The sequence below is a fragment of the Solanum dulcamara genome, chromosome 5, assembly GCF_947179165.1.
Source record: "Solanum dulcamara chromosome 5, daSolDulc1.2, whole genome shotgun sequence".
In the NCBI taxonomy this organism is placed as follows: Eukaryota; Viridiplantae; Streptophyta; class Magnoliopsida; order Solanales; family Solanaceae; genus Solanum; species Solanum dulcamara.
This window is the reverse complement of record NC_077241.1, coordinates 70,923,084-70,945,820: the sequence shown is the minus strand read 5'-3', so window position 1 is coordinate 70,945,820 and position 22,737 is coordinate 70,923,084. Positions and strand designations below refer to the sequence as shown.

Sequence of the window (22,737 nt, the reverse complement as noted above, 5' to 3'; positions counted from 1 at the left end):
AGTTTTGGCCAATTTCAGGAAAGGTAAGGTATTCCCTTCTAATTTGACGTTATGGGGTTTTTATGTAGTGTATTATAAACCTTGTGAAGTATAAATAAGGTCGTGGAAATGCTCAACGATAGAAACAATCGAAATTGAAGTCGTCGTAGTTAAATTATAGTCGAAATGAGGCGTTGTGTGTGTCGAGGCTGCTGGTGGTTGTGTGGTGTGTGTTTCAGGGCCTAAATGTGTCCTAAAAGAGGTGGGGGAGCTGCTGGTTGTATCCACATGACCCCCCCCCCCCCGCTTCGTACGGTTAAAGGTTTCGCAAAATAGAAACTAGAAACCCTATTTTGGATATCGTAATTTTGAGCGAGTCGTTCGGAGGTTGTAATATATAATGTTTCCATGTTTTGTATATATATGAGCAGCTGGTTATGTTGTTGGTTGGCTGTATCTATTAGGGATATAATTGAAAATTTGGATAGGGCACATTATAGGGGAGGTGCTGCCCGATTTCTGTCAACACCTTAACTAGTTAAAGAACTAGTCGAGAAAGTGAGCGAGGAAATGGGTTTTATGAATACTCGTAAGTGAAGTAAGACGTTGAAAGGTATAAGGATGTTGATACTCGTATTGATTTCATGTTATCTAGGTTCACGGGACGACGAGGCGACCGGGATAAAGAATAACCCATAAGAGGTATGTAGAGTTACTCTTCTTTTCTTTTGGCATGTCTTAGGTATAGGTTATGAATACTTTGTATATGAAAGGCGGAGATAATTCCACTCATGAAACTCCAAATGTAATTCATAATTGTATTCACTTTGTGATGTTAAGACTCCTGTAATAGTTGAGTTATTGTCTTTCTAGGCTGCTAGATCATGAACAATAGTATATGTAAAGTCTGTCTGTTCTTCCTTTTGAAATGTCTTAAGTATAAATGTAATGGCATATGATATGAGGTGGAGGTAGTTCTAGTTATAAGATCCGGGTATAACTTATGACTTCTATTCATTACTTGCTATTAGAATGCTTAAGTAGTTGAACTACTACCCTCGAGTCTCCTATCTGATGAATGATAATTGAATGCATCAGCTCCTATCCCTAAGGTCTCTGCGACGATAAACGTCTCTATCTCCATAAACTATTTAACCTTGTCTCGATACACGTCTACGATTCCTGAAACTCCATCTAATATGATCTCAAATGGTGTTTAGAAAGTATTTAAGACAACTATTACTCTGGTCTTCAGGTGAAGGTTCACTTGACTGTTTCATTGAGTCTCAGAGGGTGACTTAGTTGCATATAGTTTCTCACTACTCTACTCGTGCATGATGTAACCCTTCTTTCTTCGCGTCCCACGATGGGCTAGATATTATGTCGGGCGCAGCTTTACTACTTCTTTCACCATGTACCGGGCCGTATGTGTACAGTTCCACATACGAGGAGACGATTCCATACATGAGGTGTGATATATGTTATATGTTATGACGATACGATTATTCACCGAGTCCCGGGCTGGCTGTAATATGATAGTATGTGTGGCAAAATAAGGAACACCGAGTCCCTCTCTAGAGGGCTGGGTACAGTATGTATATTATGATGGTATGTTATAGACATACACTACTCCATTCACCGAGACCCTCATTAAAGGGCCGGATACTTTATGTAAGCATGCATATGAAAATAGAGTGATACGTTTGTGACCCTGAGCCCCATAATGAACCGGATGTAATATGATGGCATACATGATAAGATTATACCGTATACGATGATATGATGCCGTATACGACGATATGATGAAGTCAAATACATGATGATATGATGACATTTGAATATGATGAAATGATTACGACACCGAGTTCGCTAGAGGGACGGGCACAGTATATGATGATGTATGTGATTACGTGTCCAAAGGTGCAGGTACAGTAATTTGTTAATTGTTATACTTGTCCCCTATATCCCTATTTCAGTCATGGTCTCAGTTATGTGTTGTTGTGCTTTATATACTCAATACATATATTGTACTGACCCCCCGTTTTCCGAGGGGTTGTATTTCATGCCTGCAGGTACAGATGTTCATATTGGGGATCCGCTAGCTTAGGGTTTCTACTCAGCGATGTTGGGAGCACTCCACTATTCCGGAGCCTAACTTTTGATACTGGTCATGTAATATGTATATATTTGTATATTCAGGAGTACGACAGGGGCCCTATCCCGCCATATGTTGTTGTTACTATTCCTAGAGGTCTGTAGACATATGAATGTGGGTTGTTTATAAGTTTGTTTTGACTGTGCCTATACGGCATGTTGTAAATGTTTTTAATGTTATGGCAGCCTCGTCGGCTCGCGTGCTCTTTCATGATATGATACGAATGAAAGAGGTTACATGTACATGAATAAGTTTTAAACTATTGAGATTTTTGTGTATAGTATCACATCACACATAGTTCAACTTAAGTGTACCTGGTAGATACGCATAAAGGGGTCCAGGTCAGACCCCAATTGCGGCCTACGGGGTTGGGTCGTGACAGATTTGTTGGCCCATGACCTTTCTTCCTTGATCTATATTGTTGATTGGAATTGCCCACCTAATTATCTCTTTATTTTAAGTCTTTCGCTGATTGAATAAATGAACAGATGTGTGATCAGGCCAAGCGGTTCGCTTGGGAGCCAGTTTTGGTTTCTGAGTGCCGGCCACGTCTAGGGTACCCACTCGGGGCATGACAGTTGACCCCTGGCTACTCCCTTCAAGAAATAACCATCCAACCTAATACAATTTCTAAATGATTTGAATGCTATCTTGAGTGCTTCAAAGCAAATTAAATTGCCTCAACTACTGGCCTACCAAGTTCATGGCGTGACAGTTGACCCCTGGCTACTCCCTTCAAGAAACAACCATCCAACCTAATACAATTTCTACATTATATGAATGCTATCTTGAGTGCTTCAAATCAGATTAAAATGCCTCAACTACTGGCCTACCAAGTTCATTAGCTTCACCAAGCTTTACCACACAAGTACTCCCAGGATTAGAGCTTAACAGTTCATCCTTATAATCAAGAATTCTCCCAAACTCCTTAATATGATCACCCATAATTTCATTCAAAATTTTAGCTCTTGCTCTTCTAGCTGTGGTCTTACCAACATGCACCTTATATTTCTTGATATTTGGTTGTTCAATTACTCTATCTTTAAAAGCATTGGCCAGAAATTTAGAGTTGCACAAGTAATTTCTAGAGGTACTCGAATGTAAGTCCTAACAATAAAGTTATTAGTTTTTTTGTCAAGACTTGTATATAATAACCATTTGCAATTTTCCTTGCAACATCTCACCCTTACTCTAGTTGGCTCATTAACATACTTCTCAATCTGAACCCTTCTTTGAAGTGCATACTTAGTGACTGTCAATCTAAACTCTTTTACACTTTCAAAAATCATACCCAACTACTAGACAATCTTCTTACTGTTGGGATCAAATCTGACATTATTTATGGTTCATTTTTTCCCTTCTTGTTATAGGTAGTTTGAGCCTCATTTTTTCACCTTCTTCAAGAAAACTATCATCTGTGTCAGTTTCAAAGCTACAAGCATCAGAACTTGCATAATATGGTTCATCACCTCCTAGTCTTCCTTCTAAAGATTTTTTACTAACAAAAGTCTCAAGAAACCCAAGATTTGGTCAGCATAACCACATGGTACTTCTTCAGTGTATATAGGAATTCTCTCCCTTATTTTCCTCCTTAAAAAGGATTTATTCTCAGCCCAAAGATCTACTAACTCCTCATGAACATGTAATGACCTTGAGGGTCATTTTTAGAAATTTTAACAAAATTATCATTTTACTCCTATCATTAGTGCCCCCGAGTGTTATTTATTCAGTTTGTGTGGTTGAATATGTTAAAGTCTTAATAGTTGGTGAAGCAGGCAAATTCTTGAGTTTTATAGAGTTAAGATGTTAAAAGTGATTTTTGGTACCAAATGGAGCTACAGGTCTCGGAATGGGATTCCATCAGTTCCATCAGCTCTGAAATGTGGAAATACGTTTAGGAGAGTAGTCGGAAACAGATTTTGGTTTGATATGTGAATTTGAGGTCTTAAGTTGAAAGGTGAGGTTTTATATGAGTTAGTTTGACTTCGGTAAACGTTTCGAGATTCGAGCATTGGATAAGAATTTTGTCAGTTTCGTTGAGTTTGGAACGTCGAGTTTAGTCTAGTTGAACCTTGACTTAGAGCCCCGGGACCTTAATCGTCGTTTTGAGTTTTTAGGCCAAAAGTTGAGCTTTAGGCCAGTAAAGGGTCCAGGAGGGTACTTTGGTCAAAACAAATTCTTTTCGGAAATCTGATGATTCCACCGAGTCAGGAATATCGAATTCAATGTAGTAGCATATTCAATTTATTTTTATAAGACCCCGAATGATTTTTGAGGGACCAACCGAGAGTATTTTGAAATGTGTTTCAGCTGCAGATTCTATTTCTGGTGCAACTTAAGTTGCTCTTCGCAATCGCGACCTAAGGTCACATGATCGCGAAGTGTGAGTTTGTTGATCCTAGCGATCGCGAGGGTGGGCACGCGGTCGCGATGGGCCATTGTCTAGTGCTTCACGATCACGAGAGTTAGTGGCTCGTGATCGCGATGCGCAATTCTTTCCTGAACAGTGTTCAACTTCGAGAGAAACCCCATTTTCACCATTTTTGAGTTCTTGAGTTTTTTGGGGCGATTTTGAGAAGAGGCTTTCGAGTAAAATCATTGGGTAAGTGATTTTTAACCTAGAACCTTCTTTTTTCATTAATTATTTGATGATTTTAACTCCTAAACTTTAGGTTCAAACTCCAAAATTTCTTGTTTCTTCCCTAATCTGTATTTAAGGAAATTGGTGATTTCTAACTCGTTTTGTACTCTATTTTTTGGGGTTTTTCAACCATGAGTTTCTTATTACTAGAAGAACGTGTTTTTTCAATCAAATTTCAGATTTAACCCTTTGAAATTAGTCAAATTGTGGACTGTTTTACCTCTGGATTCGAAACCTATCAATATGAGTGTCATTTGACACCTTATGACGCGTATGTTTCATTTTTGATAGTGCGTTATTATTTCAAGTGTTGAATTCAAAAGTTGTTCATTTGATAGAGCGTTCGAGTGCGGTTTCGACAATTGAGGTAGGTTTAGCGATCCTTTTGGGGGATGAGTTGGGGTGATTAGTCAAATTCTATGTTGTAGACATTGGGATGGGGTCGTAGTGTAGCTTGAGACTGATAATTTATATTATGATGCCCGTTTGGAGGCTTTATGTGATATTTTATCTGTGATTGTGATTGAGACTGTGTAATCCATGACTTAACTGAGTTAGAGATGTGAAGAGGTTATTTGATTAGTAATGTCTGTCTGAGGGGTTGAGTTGGAGGTTTTAAGCGTGCCTGAGTATTGAAACATTGTTGAGAAAGGGGTGAACAATCAAATTGAAGTATTTTCTTCCCATTACTGTCTATTGAGGGTGAATATTATGTTTAGGTGAAGTTTTGAGAACTGTGAACCTTGTACTACATGTTGAGTTTAATATTACCTCCATGCCTTATATGTTGTAAATGCATTCATCCTCATTCATATTATCATTAATCATTGGAAAAATGAGAACTGTGGAAATCCTTTCCGAGAAAGAAAATATGACATCTTATGTGACATCATTTGTATCCTTGACCACGAGTAGGTAGCAAGTGGATGAGATAGTAGTATCATGAGTCCTTGGCCACGAGCTTTGTGGAGAGGTAGTTGATACATTGAGATTTTGACGAGGTATATGGTCTACGAGACCCCATGGGTCCTACTTGGTAGCACAACTTGGTAGGTGTATACGACAGGTCGTGCGACAGCCTTGATCCCATCGTACCATCATATCATTGCATACTCATAATGCATTGCATTGCATTGATACCTGTGATATTTGTTCTAACTGTTTAATTGTGATATTGAATTGTATTTATGTGTTTACTTTATTCACACCGTTCTATATAAATTGGCGACAGCGTGGCCGAAGTGGGACTTTTTTATATGTAGGTGAAAGCGTTTCATAGTTTATTTCATAGTTTTTGATTAATTCCTTATACTCAGTCGGTTAAACCTACTGAGTACATGTGGATTGTACTCACTTCTACTTATGTGTACCTTTTGATGCAGATCCTAGTCAGGGTATCCCGCGCGGCAGCTAATTTCCTTCTCTTGCGGATATTTACTATTTAGATAAGTGGTAAGATATGAGAATTCAGATCGCCGTTAGTCCATCTTTTACTTACAACCTTTTCTATATTCAGATACTTATACTATGTATTCAGACTCAGATTTGTATTAAGATGCTCTTAAACTTATGACACCAGATTTTGGATTAATTTCTTCGTTGTCCTTTTGTTGCATTTATTTGTGGCTTGACTTCTCTTTGGGAATCTCGTATGGTTTACTTTTCATATTACACATCGGGATGGAGTTTGGGATGTGTGCCATCATGACCTTGATTTTTGGCTCGAGACAAAACATCACTTCAATAATTATCATCTCCAATTAGTTCACTATTTTCATAATCATCACTTTTATCAGTTGATTCATCAGATCCTTTCATAGAGTAGTCACTATCTTCAGAATCTAATGGATCATTACTTAGAGCTATTGGATCTGATATAGAAGGAATATTTGAGATAGTATTTAGAGATACATCTACTCTATTTAAAGTAGCCTCAACTACTTCATTATGTCCAAGGTTTTCGATGGTCCCCACTTAAAAGCTGCACCAGATTCCTCCTCAGCCATGTGCACATATACATCCAAAGTAGCTCCACTTTGCAAACAATGACACATTGCAAAGAGAATATCATCATTGTGAATATCTCCTAAGATGCAATTGGTAGGTGGCTGGATACTAAATTTGCAATTTGGACTATACCCTAGTTCTTTTATGTAGTCATTAATCTCAAAATAGGATATTGTATCCACATCAACATTTTTATATTCACTCACTAACCCACTCACATATCTTGCTTCTTCACCTTCAAATAATAAGCCCCCACCATGATAAAATTTTTAAAGTACAACAACAACATGCCCAGTATAGTCCCACCATGTGGGGTCTGGGGAGGGTAAAGTAATGAATGGAAATCCACTCATACCTATATGCATAAACATAAACAATAATTAAGTGCAAGTAACTAAGGGATCGTTTGGTAGAATGTATTAGTAAAATTAATGCATGCATTAATTAGATGTATTAGTAGTACCTTGTTTGGTACACTTTTTCATGTTATGTATAACTAATGCTTGCATTAGTTATACACTCTATTGTGTACTGAGGTATGTATTACTAATACCATGGATTTCTAGGTATTAGTAATGCAAGGAGATTTAATGCATGCATTAACATATTAAAGACCTAATTGCCCCTCAAAATCCTTTTTACATCTTTTCCATCATAATTGTTGAGGATATTTTTGTAAATGAATATTTTTATGCAATTTATTCTATTTTAAATACAGTAAACCAAACAATGCATAAGAAATATTCTATATATAATTAATGCAAGCATTACTAATACACTCTATTTAACATTATTTTTATACACTCTACTAAACGACCATTAATATAATACACACATACACACTTATAATTTAGTCCCTAATAGACAGTACAAGTCACTAATAATTAAGTACAAGTCAATAACTAAGTACAAGTCACTAAATAGAATACACACATACACACATATAATTAAGTCATTAATTGACAGATATCCAGTCACTTATAATTAAGCACAAGTCAATAGCTAAGTACAAGTCACTAATAGAATATAAAAATTTAGGAACAAACAGATACCCTAGCAGTTCAAGTAAGTTAAAGTTGAGTTCTTTAATGTTACTACAACCCCTACAATACAGGCCTATAATCCCACATATACGACAAGTGAGGCTTGCTCAGTTGGTTAAGCACCTCCACCCACGACCGGTAGGTCCTGGGTTCGAGTCACATTAGAGGGAAAGTGTGGAAACACTATAAATCCTCCAAAATGGGAGGTAAAAAAATAATAATAATCCCACAGACCTCTCACACACACAACACCCAACCTATTTTGTCTTCTTAGAATGTGACCCTACACAAACACAACAAATTCGTTTAATATAACTATAGCCCCACACATAAGACCACATACAGACACAATCACACAACACCCAACTCATCTTCATCTTCTTGTCTTTTTTATTTTAAAAGGTGCACCCACACATGCACAACTAAATAACAAACAATAAAGAAATCCTGACTCAAACCAGCTAAAAAATCGAGTTGCATTATGAAGATTTCGGCTATACTTTAACACCTTACCATAAACCCTAATAAATGAGCATGTCACAAAAGGATCGAAAGTTGTATTTAACACCATATCATAAACCCTACTAAATCTAAGCATAACAATAACAAAAGAAAAAAAAAGTAAATTCAAGAAAAACAAACCTTTCGTCTTCTATTTTGAAGATTAGATAGCCTTTGAATTCGACCACGATGAAGATCAGATAACCCTTGAACTTCGAACACAAACTACCAATATCTATTTCGACCGTAAACATTTTAATTTTTGGAAATAGATTGAGAGCCCGTTTGGATTGGCTTTAAGTTGGTCAAAACCAACTTAAAGCCCCTTTTCAGCTTTTGGACGTGTTTGCTTAATGCTAACTTTAAGCTAGAAAGTTCTTAAAGTCAGTCAAAAATGAAAAGTTAGGATTCCTAACTTTTTTTTTCTAAGTGCTTAAAGTCATTTTCTTTGACCATGGAAATTACTTTTATATCCCTCATATTTTAACTAAATTCCCAAACTACCCTTTTTATTCTTTTAACCCTAAAATTCACATAATTTTTCTCATTTAAGCACTTTTATCCAAACACTCAACTGCTTATTTATAAAAATAACTTTCAGCAATTTAAAGTTCTAAAAGCACTTCATACATAAATGTCACTTTTTTTAAGCCCATCCAAACGGGCTCTGAATCTACAGCTTTGGGAAAGGGAAAGGGAAAGAGAAAGTTCTGGAAAGGGAAAAGTAAAGTTAAAATATTTTTGGGAAAGGTAATAAAATTGAAATGTTAAAGTAAATGGAAAATTAAATTCCACATGGAATATTTTGATAGCATAAGTGAAAAATAAAAGGTTTTAATTTAAATTAAATTTCGGTGGGGTCGTTCGTGTTTACACTTCATTAAAGTAAGTTGGTAGAGTGTGCCACGTAGGCAAATAAAGTGCACGAAATTATGTAAAAAATTACTTCAGGAGGGGGTAGTAGGACCTTGGTTTAGTTTAGGTGTGTTCTAGGAATTTCGGTCATAGTTGGGGGTGGTACTTGTGCATTATCCCTTTCTTGTTTTCCTTTTCTCATTTTGTGCTTGGAGCCAAAGTTTGGCCACCTACAAAAGAATGACCATTCTTCAATGTTGAAATCATCCATAAACTCAGAGAAAAATACATTAGAAGAGCAGGGAGTTGAAAGAACAATTCTCTTAGATGTATTCACGATCTTTCTTCTCTCTTTGTTAATATAAACGCAGTTGTTCTCTCGTGGATGTATGATCATTCTGATCCAAACCACATAAAATATAACTATTCTTTCTTGTTCTTTATTTTCACGTTTTTGCTAACAATTGGTATCAGAGCCAAGGTTTTGTCTGAATATGCTCTGTGGTTGCAGCACAGTCTGAACTTTCACATCAGAAAATAATTACTTTGGTTTTCTGTATTTCCAAATACTTTATAGTAGAAGAGGAAGAACAAGTAACGATGAGTTCCATGAAATTTGAAATTGATAGATTTAGTGGGTGTAGCAACTTCAATATCTGAAAGATCCAGATGATGGCGTTACTGGAGAGGGAAGGTTCAATCCATGCTATTGACGGAAAGTACCCCGATGACACATCAAATTCCGACAAGGAGAAGATTGAAGGAGATACATTGAGTGTAATTCAACTGTCTCTTGCACCTAATGTGCTTTGTGAAGTGAGTACGAGTACCGAAAAGATGGCCAAACAATTGTGATACATGATGATTTGTAGGTGTGAAAAGTGAAGGGAAAATGACAGTTGGGAACAATAATAGCAGCGTTTTAGCAACGATGAGTACATAACCAAATTCACTTTCTTTCACTTTCATAGCACAAGTTTTTTTTCTGTAAAGATATCCACATTTTTTGGTCTTCCACTATTTAGGGAATTTTCTTTTATCCATTGAAATAGGAGAGCTGGAAAATCTTCTGGAGAAAGTTTCTTTCTCGTTTTGAGGAAATTTTCTTTTCAAAGAAAAGAAAAAAGGCTTGTCGGATTGTTATTTTAAAGAATTTTTGTGACTGTTCCTATATTTCAATTATCTTTTAGGAAAAATAAAAATAGAAATAGACATCCAAAATATTTCCAGAAAAGTCTTCCACTTCATTTTCTCTTTACAATAGTAGACACTATACTTCCTCAGCTATCTTAGGTGAGTAATCCTATTGGTTCCATAGTTTTTCATCAACCATCAAAGGAAAAAGGAAGTTTATTAATTTAACAGTTTTTAACTCAAAATGTACCTAAACATATATAGCCAGAGTACATATTTATTTCTTAATTAAGAAAATTAATCATGACTCTTAATAATATTAAAAATAAGCAAATATCATGGGATGTTCGTTCTCCATCAGAAATTGCTGACCTATAGTTACTCTCTCAGAAACATTTTAGACATCTGCTCTAAGTGATAGTCGACAAGTATAATACAAATGGATCTTAAGAAATCGTTGACTTGTTTCCAAAAGAAAATCAGAAAATTGCATCCAATGGAAGGAAGGACCTCTATTGGGAATAAGGCTTAACGGATAAACACATCAGGAATATGAGCAATTTTATGCCAGTCTTCTCCTATTCCCATTTCACACCGCTTTTCCAGTTCTGGACATTCCCTAATTGTTAAACTTGTGAGGGCTGTTAGGTGCTGCAATCCCTCGGGCAAACATTTTAACATCTTACAGTTATAAACAGATAACTCCGTGAGTGAAGTAAAGCCTTCCAGCCCTTCCTGGGGGAGTTTCTCTAGTGCCCAACAATATTCAATTTTCAGACGCTTCAAAGCATGGAGACTAGCCAGGCTGGTAGGCAGCTCTTTGAGATTCTCCAAGAAAGAGATAGTCAAGTATTTGAGATTTGCAAGGCTTTTGAACATCTCTTCTGGGAGCGAAGAAGCTTTGTTACGCCTAATGTGGAGGAAAGTAAGAGCCCTAAGATTAGATATGGACCTGAAACCTGTTGCATCTGCCATGTCCCCATAAACTTCCAATGTCTTGACAGTAGAAAGTGTCGGAATAACAAACATAGGGCACCAGTAAATCGTCATCTCTTCAAGCACAGGGAATTGCTCTTCTACTTCCTTTTTCAGCAATCCTTTCAGATTACGAAATCCGCCTATAATAAGTTTTCTCAGAGATGGAAACCTTATTCTTCTGGGGAATCTAGAATGAACATCAATATCCTCTTCCTCAACATAATCCACCTTCACAGACCCTTTCCATAACTGTAGACTTTCTAGACAAGGCAGCTCACCAAATGGTGGTAAGCACGAGCAGTTTCCGCAACCATTAATTATAATAGAGACGACCCTTTCCAAAAATAAGTAATTGATCCAGTCTGGGAGACGGAATCCACTAAAGCCTATGATTTCTAAATATTTCAGATTGGGGTGTGGTTTGAGGCATTCAAGCACTTCTGATTCATATCTATGTGGTCCATATATATCCCAACTCATGCTTAAAGAGTGCAGATTTGCTTTTGCAGATAAGTTGGCTTCTTTTGCCTCTGTATCGTTCTTCACTCTCTCAAGGTGTGTGATTGAAATTGAGCCTTGGAGATTCAGGTTTCGTAGTTCACCAAGTTGATAACCTTTCCTCTCACCCACAACAAAGCGACCTAGAGTCTTAAGGCATGTCAAAGATCCTATCCTTGGTGGCATACAAGTCCATTCATAACAATGATCAAGTAAAAGATTTCGGAGACTACCAAGTTTACTTGTTTGTTTTGGCAAACAAGAAAGTGACTGGCACTTATGTAGATCAAGAGTCTGCAGATTTTGAAGCCTGCATAACTGCTTTGGAAGACTACGCATCCTATTGCCAGACAGGTTCAAGTATCTTAAATGTACTAGATCTCCAATGGAAGATGGTAACTGCTTAAGTTCTAAATTGCTTAGATTAAGCACCCTCAGCGAGACAAACTTTTCCAAGAGCGAAGGAGAGTAAGAAGACACCACTTCAGCGAAACCAGTGGACATCATATGTGGGTAACCTTTTACATTTATTTCGCGGATGCTGCTGCTTGATGCGCTTGCCGAAAACAGAGATGTAGCCAAATCATGAATGATATCATGCATCTTGAAATAAGTTTTACCAGATTTAACTTCAATCTCTTGGAAGAAAGACCTCAAGTATAATTCATTCCATACTTCATTACCTACATCCTCTAGCTCCAAGTTTCCTTTCGATAAAAGAAAACCATGTGCCATCCAGAGAGAGATTAGATTTTCCTTTTCCATTTCAGTATCCTTTGGGAACACCGCACAATACACAAAGCATGGTCTCAAATCAGGTGGAAGATGATGATAACTAAGTCTCAGGGTAGGCAGAATAGAACTTCCATCTTGAGGCAAATTCCAAATCACATTATCTCTCACATGTTCCCATTCTCTTTCTTCTCTTTTGAAGCGCAAAATACCTCCAAGAGTCTTGGCTGCTAGAGGCACACCACCACATGTTTTCACAATCACCTTTCCGATAGCCACAAGGTTAGGATTTATTTTTTCTTGGTGTCCAAATGCACGTTGCATGAACAACAACCAACAATCTTCTTGAGACAGATTTGACAATTCATATGGTTGCACAGTTCCCATAATTGATCCAACCTTTTCAAGACGAGTAGTGGTTAGAACAGAAGCACCACTCGCTCCAACCTTCAAGACTGCTCTTAAACTAGACCACTTCTCTTGATCTTCATTCCAAACATCATCTAAGACAAGAAAGTATCTTTTTCCATCCAGCAGCTCCTGAAGCTTCTTTTGAAGGGGATCCAAGTCCATGTCACCAAGATACTTTCCTTCGATAGATTCTACAATTGCCTTTATCAACCTCTTCTCATCAAAATTATCCGAGACACAAATCCATATTTTGGGATGGAAATGCTCAGTTACTCTCTGATCATTGAAGACCATTTGGGCAAGAGTCGTCTTTCCTAGTCCCCCCATACCAAGTATTGGGAGGACTGAAAGTTCTTGGGCATCACTAACATTTTTTATCAGGATTTTCACTATCTCATCTTCCTCTTTGCCCCTTCCATAAACTTGTGGTTCAGTTAATACAGAACCTGGTGCAAGCAATGTCCACATGAGAATAGTGATACATTCTAGCTCATTAAGAGTCAGCAGAAAATAGAGAATATTTTCGCACAATTTAAGAGTTATGCGTAGTCATATTTTTTTCTTCGTTAGATAAAATTTACGCTCAGCTGTCTGGAAAGGCTACCGTCATTGGGAACATAATATTAATTTGATAAACATGCCTGTTATATTTATTGTTTTTTATTGGATTAAGGACCCAAGTGCAGCACATAGAGAAATAGAATAGAAGAAAACCTCTTTTCTCTGAGCTGCTTCATTAAGAAGAGCAAAACCAATCGAGTGTTCAATGTTTATAGGTAAGGAAAAGAACTCAAAGCGGATGGAATGGGTCGTGGATGAGTTAAATGTGTGGGTTTCTAAAGAAATCGAATATTCAAAATTGGGGTGGATAGTTTGATTCTGAGCTTGCCAGGATTAACAAAGTTGTGTTGAAAGGTATATTTAAACTATTTCCGATAGAACATGAGTATATTTGACTCTTTTCCGAATTTGATAATTGCCAATAAAATGAATATAAACAAAGTTGTTGTGATACTAATTTAAGATGAGCACCTGTTTCTTGTCTAGCAGCTTGTCTCTCTATAATCTTTTCGTGCAAATGGAAATTCTTTCTTTCCTCAGCAATTGCATTTAGTTTTTTCATCACTTGGTCCATCCTTTTCCCGACCTTGCGACGGAAAGGGATAGCCTTTGGATGATAACGACCATATTCAGACTGCAAGAATCGTTTGGCTTTAGTTTTATATTCATCCAAGATGTCATCCACTTCATATGTAGCAGCATTGAGTTTTTGCAACCAATTTTCTAGTGGCTTGTCCTTGAGTTGCTTCTCCTCAGCATCTTCAAGGACCGCTTGTATTGTAGAAAACATGCTTGAAAGCCTTTGGAACTCATTTTCAAAACCGAAAAGCAATACAAGTTCCCCTTTAAGGAAGTAAGATAGATTTTCTAACAGAACTTGAATGAAAGCTTCAGTCATGTGTGGAATTCGCTATTACGAATATTAGAGGAACTGTAATTTTGAGTAAAGAAGTGAGATTTTCCTTGAGTTGCTTCAAGGACGGTTTGGATTGTAGAGAAGATGCTTAAAAGCCTTTGGAACTCATTTTGAAAACCGAAAAGCAATGCAAGTTCCCCTTTGAGGAAAGAAGTGAGATTGTCTATCAGATCTTTACTGAAAGCTTCAGCCATATGTTGAATTCACTATTAAGAATATTAGATATGTGGAGGGAGTCTAGATTACTAGAATAGTAAACAATGAATCTGTAATTTTGAAATAAAGCTTGACTTGATGCAGGGGGACGTGGACTTGTAATAAATACGAATTTAATTATTTCATAGAAATTTCACATATGAATCTCAATTATAGGTCTCTAATTTGACTTTTCTTTCCACACAACAGAAATCACTTTTTTTCACTCACTACACCATATGTATATACCATATGTATATATTTGAAGTAATGTTTGTTACTCTCAACTTAATCTTTTATATAGTACTTACTTTTGAATCGTCTTTTATTTAATTTTTTTAAATCAAACTTTGGTTTTTAATTCGATATTTGTTAGTTTTTTTTTAAAAGAAAAAATTGTTTCGAAACTGATAACATGCTAGCCATTGGAATTGAAGCACAAGTTTAATCATGAATGTATGCTTTTTGAAACAAAATATGTATAATAAATGTTGGGTTGATGTGTTAGGCGTATGCAAGGAGTTAAAAGATGTTGAGGTGTGTTTAGATAGATAATTGATGATAGTCTGTAGAAAATCGACATACTTGATGAATATTCATGGAAACTACTAGCTAGCTAGTTTCGTATGGTGTGTTTTCTCGTGGAGTTGATTTGTCTTTCACCTCTGTCCGTGGAAAGGCTTTCCACAAAAACAAATTGTCTTTTGTGGGGTCCTTTTAATATATATTTTTTGGTAAACGGGTCCTTTTAATATTACTCTCAAGTTGTCAACTATTTTTTTTTTTTTGGTTGTATTATCTTTCTTCTGTTTCTTCCATGACAGCAACTGCTCCCTTCTTCCTCATTTACAGTTTCCTCTTTCCTAATTAATTAAAGCTGAAATAAGACATTGGCTGCTTAGGACCAAGGCAGCTAAAATGCCGTCCATATTTATTTAAGTGAATTGTTAGGGTATGAGTCATATTCCTTAAAGAAAAAATATTTTAGGATATAAATTAAATGTTATTTTGCACTATTACTCTTTTGATTATGTTCAAACTAGTTCCCTAGCAAATGTAAAGTAGTTTAGAACATCATCAAATGATAGGTAAATATAGAAAAAAGTAGTAACAATTCTCTTAAACTTTAAATAATTCACTTATTTAAAATTATATAAAAAAATCTCAATAATTCACTTAATATGAACTAGAGGAAATAATAAACAATATTAGTTGCCTCATTTAACTAATACCACTTTATGTATTTGTGTACAATATTTAGTACTCCCTCAATTCACTTTTACTGGTCACATTTCGCTTCACAGAAGATTTCTGCAGAGTTCCAAACAGGGGAAGAGATTGTTTGGGGAGGAAGCACCACAACTAAAGTTTGATATGATAATAAATAATGAAAATAAATTGGACATGAGAATTTTACGTGGAAACCCCTCAAACAGATAGAGGGGAAAAACAACTAGAAGGATCTTATTATGATAATATGGGAGTACACTGTTCTCAAATACAAGGAAAAAACAACAATTAACACTTCTCTCTTATAAAAGGAACAACTCACTAAAGAGGACATTCAAGACTATAATATTTATCTTGGTGTATAACTCTCTTTGTGTTCTTACTCTTTTGAATTGTATTTTTTGGGGATAATCTAAATAAGGACAAGAGACCCTTTATTTATAGAAAACTAGAAACGCGTAAAATTCATGTATTGCATCTTCCTTTTTTGACTATGCATTCAAAACACGTTTTGTCTTTCTCGGAGAGATGACCTTGACCGTAAAATGGGAACACCAAAGTCTCTCCTTCCATGTATTCTCTGATTAAGATTACACTTTAATTCCATCTCTATATTTAATAAAGAATTCTACGTGTGCAGTTTGAATATGAATGTGTGAGGAAAGTGGAGAAGAAACTTAGACGCAAAGTAAACTGAAAAGATTAATGGAGCTGAAAAGGAGAGAGTGACTATTAGCAGGGGAAAAAAATTACGCGTCTTTTCTTTCGTTTATTCATGATGATGACACTTTGATTTCTCTTTACAAAACATAAGACACTTATACTTCCTCAGATATCTTAAATACTATTGGTTCTATAGTTTTTCATCAACCACCAAAGGAAGTTTATTACTTCGACAGTTTTTAACTCAAAATGCACCTAAAAAAAATTCTTATTTGCCAGAGTACAATAAAAAAAAATTACTTTATAAGTTAATGAGCTCAATCATTACCGCGCGGAGCTATTCCCTAGTTATTTCATAATTGAGACTCTTAATACTCATAAATATAAGGGTTAAGTTGTCACGATCCAAGTTAGGCCCTAGGCGTGACACGACAATCAAAATCCTGAAGGACTCCAACCAAGGCTCTTAATTAGCATACATAGCGTGACATAAACAATATGAAATCAAGAGTAGACATAAATGAGGAAGATAGTCTCAACATGAAAATCTCAATATAAGGAGAATTCAAACATAATAGTCAACATGAATGACTCATACTATTATAGTATGACAATGCCACTACTAATTAGTACGCGGCATAGGACAATCTCCCTCCTTCACCAAACATAATGACTAAAAATAGGAAGATAACATGACGAGTTCGCCCTCGAATAATGAGGACTCACCAAAAGTTAACTCTGAGTAGATCACCAACTAGCCACGTGCGGGAGGGTGAGAGTCAGATACTACATTATGAGACAATGTAGGCAAAAGTATGCATTAGTACATGAAATGTACTAAGAATGGGGAATATGCAATGCATGTCGTAAATCATGGTAATGCAATCACCAAGCTAAAAATAGTTAAAAACCTTTTAAAATATCATGTGAAACATAATACATGGTCAATGCAAACTCGTAAGAAATCATAAGTCGAATGTAACATAGTGAGAAAATCATAAGTGTTTGTGAGAGATACCATTAACCGACATAAATCATGTGAGCCATAACATGGAGTCTGGTGTTTACCTCACACACCAAAAAGAGAGGGTCCATACTTGCCAAGGTAAGAACCATGATGCCTAAATGGATCCACTAAGCTACTAAAGAATCAAGCCTCAACTAATGAGTGATCTTTTCTAAGGAATCAAGCCTCTACTAACGGGTGATCCTTCTTCCTACAGTGACACGTAGTTATGGGACAATGAAGTTTCTACTAACGGTTTAAACGGGTGAGCTTCTATCCCAAGGTCCACTCGGTGCTAGGTGAACTCTCAATGGAATATCATATGCAATATAACATAAGCTTTGAAGATGGTAAAAATCTAGTAATACCAAGTTCATCATAAATACTTGAAAATCATAAGAATAACTGCTTCAACATATCATGACATCACAACATATTCATAAATATACTTATCTAAAGCATCAAAATCATGATAAGCTTGTTCATAGAAAATCATGGAAAACCTTCACGATAACATACTTTACTTTGAAGTAATCTTTAATTTATCTTCATTGAAAACCCATAATTCATACTTCACCAATAAACATCATTAAAATCATAGTTCATAAGCTCATGATGCATGCATAATCTTGAATCATAATTAAATTGGTAATCATAAAGTAGTCATAATGCATGGGTCATCGTAAAATACCTTGAAAACATGCAATTGAATTGAACTCATTATTGAATAGACCATTAAAATTGAATAATAACATAATTGAGTTGACTCATATGCAACTTGATCAAAACTAGAATTTAGAAGAAATTCATAGAATAAGATAATTGAGAAAAGCTTGGGACTCCAAGGATGGAAGGATCCATGGATGAATTCCCACAAACTTTAATGAATTCTAGCCTTAAAATTGAAAAGGAGACTTGAGTTCTTGAAACCCTAATTTGATTTGAGAAGAAGGCCTTGAGAAAACCTTGGATAGAAGGCTTCTCTTGATTCTTGAATTTTTTTAACTTGAAAACTTTAGACATGTTTCTAACCAAGGCTCACAACATAAGTATGGCATGGTTCTACACAAACTCAAGGAAGATGTGCGAGGCTTTAGAATGCTTGGTAGTACACTTAGTAGTTTGGGAATTACTAGAACTATTGGTGGGTTGCTTGATCCAAATTATTTGCAAAGAAGAGATTACTCTAGTAAAAGAGGTTAAGCATGGCTAAATGCCACACATGCCACTAACACTTTAAAACTTCTTGATTCATACTTTGTCTAAGTGTAGAGTCTTGCTTGTGTCGAGCCACACCCATGGGAAACTAAACCTAGCGTCTATCATTAGGGATAATTTTAGGTCCAATATTAACTCCAATACTCTAAAATAAAATAGAAGATCAAACATGAAATTAGGCATACAAGACTATCTAATAGAAATTAAAGATTTCAATCTTAGAGTATCTTGCCAAATGAAACAATTGGAAAAAAAAAGAGGAGCATATTAAATCACCCAAAGGAAAGTCCAAGTGTGTATGGGTGCTTCTGTTCACCACTCAAACAAGAAGAAGGCGGTGTAACAGATCTTTGAGAGAAGGGCTTATTCATTATTAAGGAGACCGAATTGCAACATTAATATCGTTCAATTTATTTTCAACATTTTTCCAGTTGCATTGTTCTTTGTTTCGTTCTACTTCTCCCTTCTTCTCTTATATTGAAGTGCCTAAGGTTCATTTTCTTAAATTGTATTTCCAAATCCGTCCCTGTTCAGTATTTCGGGGCGTCAAGTATTTATGGGCCTATCAGCTGTGAAGTACACTCAAGTGGGAATAGGCTAAAAGGAAGGTTATATGATGTTTATATCTTAAAATTCTCCCTTCCATTGGTCAACTGGTGCAAATAGATTGACAGCAGTAAATATTCATGTTATTTCATCTGCACAGGCTTGTACAAGAATGCGGGAGATATTACCTAATACTCCGTAAATTATAAACCGCTTCAAATCTCTGTTTTAGAGAAGAGATAGAGGAATCCTCGCTCACAAATTTGTATTGAAAAAGATGTCGGGCAAATGCAGACTAATACAAATATATATATATATATATATAGTCCAAATAATGAAATAAAATGGAAAAATAATGACATTAAATTTTTTACCTGAAGCCCTTTTAAATAAGAAAAAAAACTACGGGCCAACAGGAACAACTGATATCACTATACTAAGAAATTTTACACTGAGTAGTACCAAGTACAATACAAAAAAATGACTACCACACACTCAAAAAAAATAACACTCTTTTGATCTCCACCTTACTAAAAATATCGTTCATACTCTATTTTTTTCACAAACTATTGTCTTATAGTCTATGGAATACCTCTCTAATTGTTTTTTCTCTCTTATCTTGGTTGTATAAAATGAGGAGATGAAGAGCTCTTTTTATAACTCTTCCCACCAACCTCGCCACGTTCTTTGACCAACATTTGCAATTTGGTAAAATGTCATATTTTTTCCTGTACTTTTAGAAAATGATCATATTTGTCCTTTGTTATACACTACTAAAAAACTGTCAAAAAACAACGCAAAAAAGCGACGGACTGTGTCGCTTTTTTGGTCAAACTCGACAGAAAACGGACGCATTCACTTCCGTCAATTTTTTGCTCGACGCTTTGAATAAAGCGACGGACTGCATCGCAAAAAGTGCCGGACTGCGTCGCCCCTAAATTTATTATTTTTTAAAAAATATATAAACGAAGGACTGCGTCGTTTTATTTTTTAATTTTTTTTCTAAAAAAGCAAGGGACAAAGGGTCTCTGTCTGTCGCTTTTGTTCTTGGTGTTCTTGAAAATTTCTAAAAAAGCGACGGACATGGGGTCCCTGTCCGTCGCCTTTCTAAAAAAATTTCAGAAAAGTGACGGATTAAAGGACCCTGTCCGTTACTTTTTCTGTAATATTTTTGACAGCAGAAACCTAAAGTTTCTGTTGCCCACCTGCAATTAAAATGTAATTCAACAATAATCAATACAATCTAATCCAACACAACTAACCAACCAACAAAATACACAACATACATCATAACGAACATAAGTAAACACTCAAAACGAATAAAGTCATAATATTTTAAAGTCTTTCAAATTTAACAACTTAAAGATCATATATTATCCTACAATAATTCAACATTTCTAAAGTGCAAGTTGAATTTTATTAGACAATTAAAGTACAAACTAATTCCAACAAGTAAACCAAAGCAAATCTAAGTGTCAACACTAGATGGACACAAATTTATCTTGCAAGAAAATCAATTTTGTCATCAATAGGATGAACTAATGTTGTCATTTATGCTAAATCAACACTTTATCACTAAAGCACACTCTAAAAATTCAAACATATCCTAAGAAATCAAACAAAAATCTAAGCAAAATGCAAGTGTTGTACATTGAATAAAAAAATCTAATATATATAATAGTTAAAATTTAAGAGGAAAAAGTACCTCAATTTTTTTCAATTAGGGCTGAGATGCAGGGGTTGGTGGCAGTGGATTTGGCGGCATCGAATATTGGAATATTTAATTAGATTGTACGCCTGCACTAAAAATTTTGTACAAAAATATTCAACCTTAATTAATTATTTCAAGTATCCTAAGTTCAAGTATCTAAAGTTGAGAATTTATACAAACCAAAATAATTTCTAACTACTAAATTAAAAAATTCTAAAGTTCAAGTTCTAAAATCTAAGTTCAAGTAAAAAAATTCTAAAGTTCAAAACTTAAAGTTTACATGCATATCCTTCAAAAATTCAAAAATTCTCAAGTTCAACATTTCTAAAGTTCAAGTTGGTTTTTTTCTAAGTTAAAGTACAAACTTTCAAATTTCAAGTATAATGAAAGTTCAAGTATCTAAAGTTGAGGATTTATACAAAACAAAAAAAATTCCTAAGTACTTCAAAAATCCTAAAATTCAAGTTCTAAAATCTAAGTTCAAGTTAAAAAATTCTAATATTCAACTTAAAAAATCTTAAATTCTAAGTTCAAAATTTAAGTTGAAAATTCACAACTTAAAGTTTATATATCCAACAATAATTCAACATTTCTAAAATTTAAGCTTAATTAATTCTTAAAAACCACAATTCAAGCGACGCCGTCCTTCGCTATTTTTGTTTTTAAAAAAATTTATAAATAATAAAATAAAACTTTATAAAAAAATATTATACATTAAAATTAAAAATAAGCAAAGGACTCCGTCACTTATTTTAAATTAAAAATAATTATTTTTATTGGAAGCGACGGACGGCGTCGCCGTTTATATTAAATAATTAATTATTAATTAAAAATATTTTTGGCACAAAAATCCACCAAAAAAGCGACGGACATAGAGTCAGTGTCTGTCGCTTTTTAAAATAAAAAATAAAAAATATAAGCGAGGAACGGTGTCCCTTTGTCCGTCGCTTTTTACCATCGACGCAGTCCGTCGCTTTTCTTTCTGTCGTTTTTCACCATTTTTTAGTAGTGATACTTTTTGGTTATATTTACCCCTATCATATTTGCCTTTTGTTATACTTTTTGGTTATATTTACCCTTATCATCCAAATTTGAGTTCATATTTACCCTTTGAGCTGTTAAGTTTCACATCACCACTTTCATTATCCTACGTGGTATATATATATATATATATATAAATATATATATATATATATATATATACCACTTAATATTTTCTCTTAATTATTATTATACCCCAACCTCAATATTATTATTATTATGGAAAAAAGACAAATATATCCCCAAATTATCATAAATAATATGCATATACCCTTCGTTATACTTTACATATATATATATACCTTTGCCGTTAATATTTTAGGTTGTGTATACCCTTAAGCTAAACGGAGGGACACGTATCATCGTCCTAGACATTTATCCTATTTTCAACTATCCATTCCCAAAACCCAATTAAGAACCATTTTTACTTTCTAAGATACTGGAGACATGCCAGAAGATCTGTAGATGCCGGAAGGAAGGAGAAGAATATACAGTACTCTAACATAAACTAAGAACACTACAAGATTTACAAAATTTCTAGCTTCATTTTGCATTACTTTCTTATGTCTGAGATGTAGCACTACCGCTAATTAGCAGTTGATCCAATTTTTCTCCTGACAAAATGCTCTCTTTTTCATCATTATCATTGATGTTACTGGGAATACTATTGCCTATCAGCTCGTTGGCACATCCTGTAATCTGCTTAGCTTCCATCT

General features: G+C 35.1%; 1 protein-coding gene across 1 annotated transcript; it reads right to left on the bottom strand.

Moving 5' to 3' along the window:
• Positions 1-10,421: 10,421 nt before the first annotated feature.
• On the bottom strand, positions 10,422-14,677 carry LOC129889577 (putative disease resistance protein RGA1). Its single transcript, XM_055964945.1, has 2 exons — positions 13,967-14,677; positions 10,422-13,380 (listed from the first exon to the last, which is right to left on the bottom strand). Exons 1-2 carry the CDS (start codon positions 14,391-14,393, stop codon positions 10,844-10,846), a joined length of 2,964 nt encoding a protein of 987 aa, XP_055820920.1. The 5' UTR covers positions 14,394-14,677; the 3' UTR covers positions 10,422-10,843.
• Between the last annotated feature and the right edge of the window lie 8,060 nt (positions 14,678-22,737).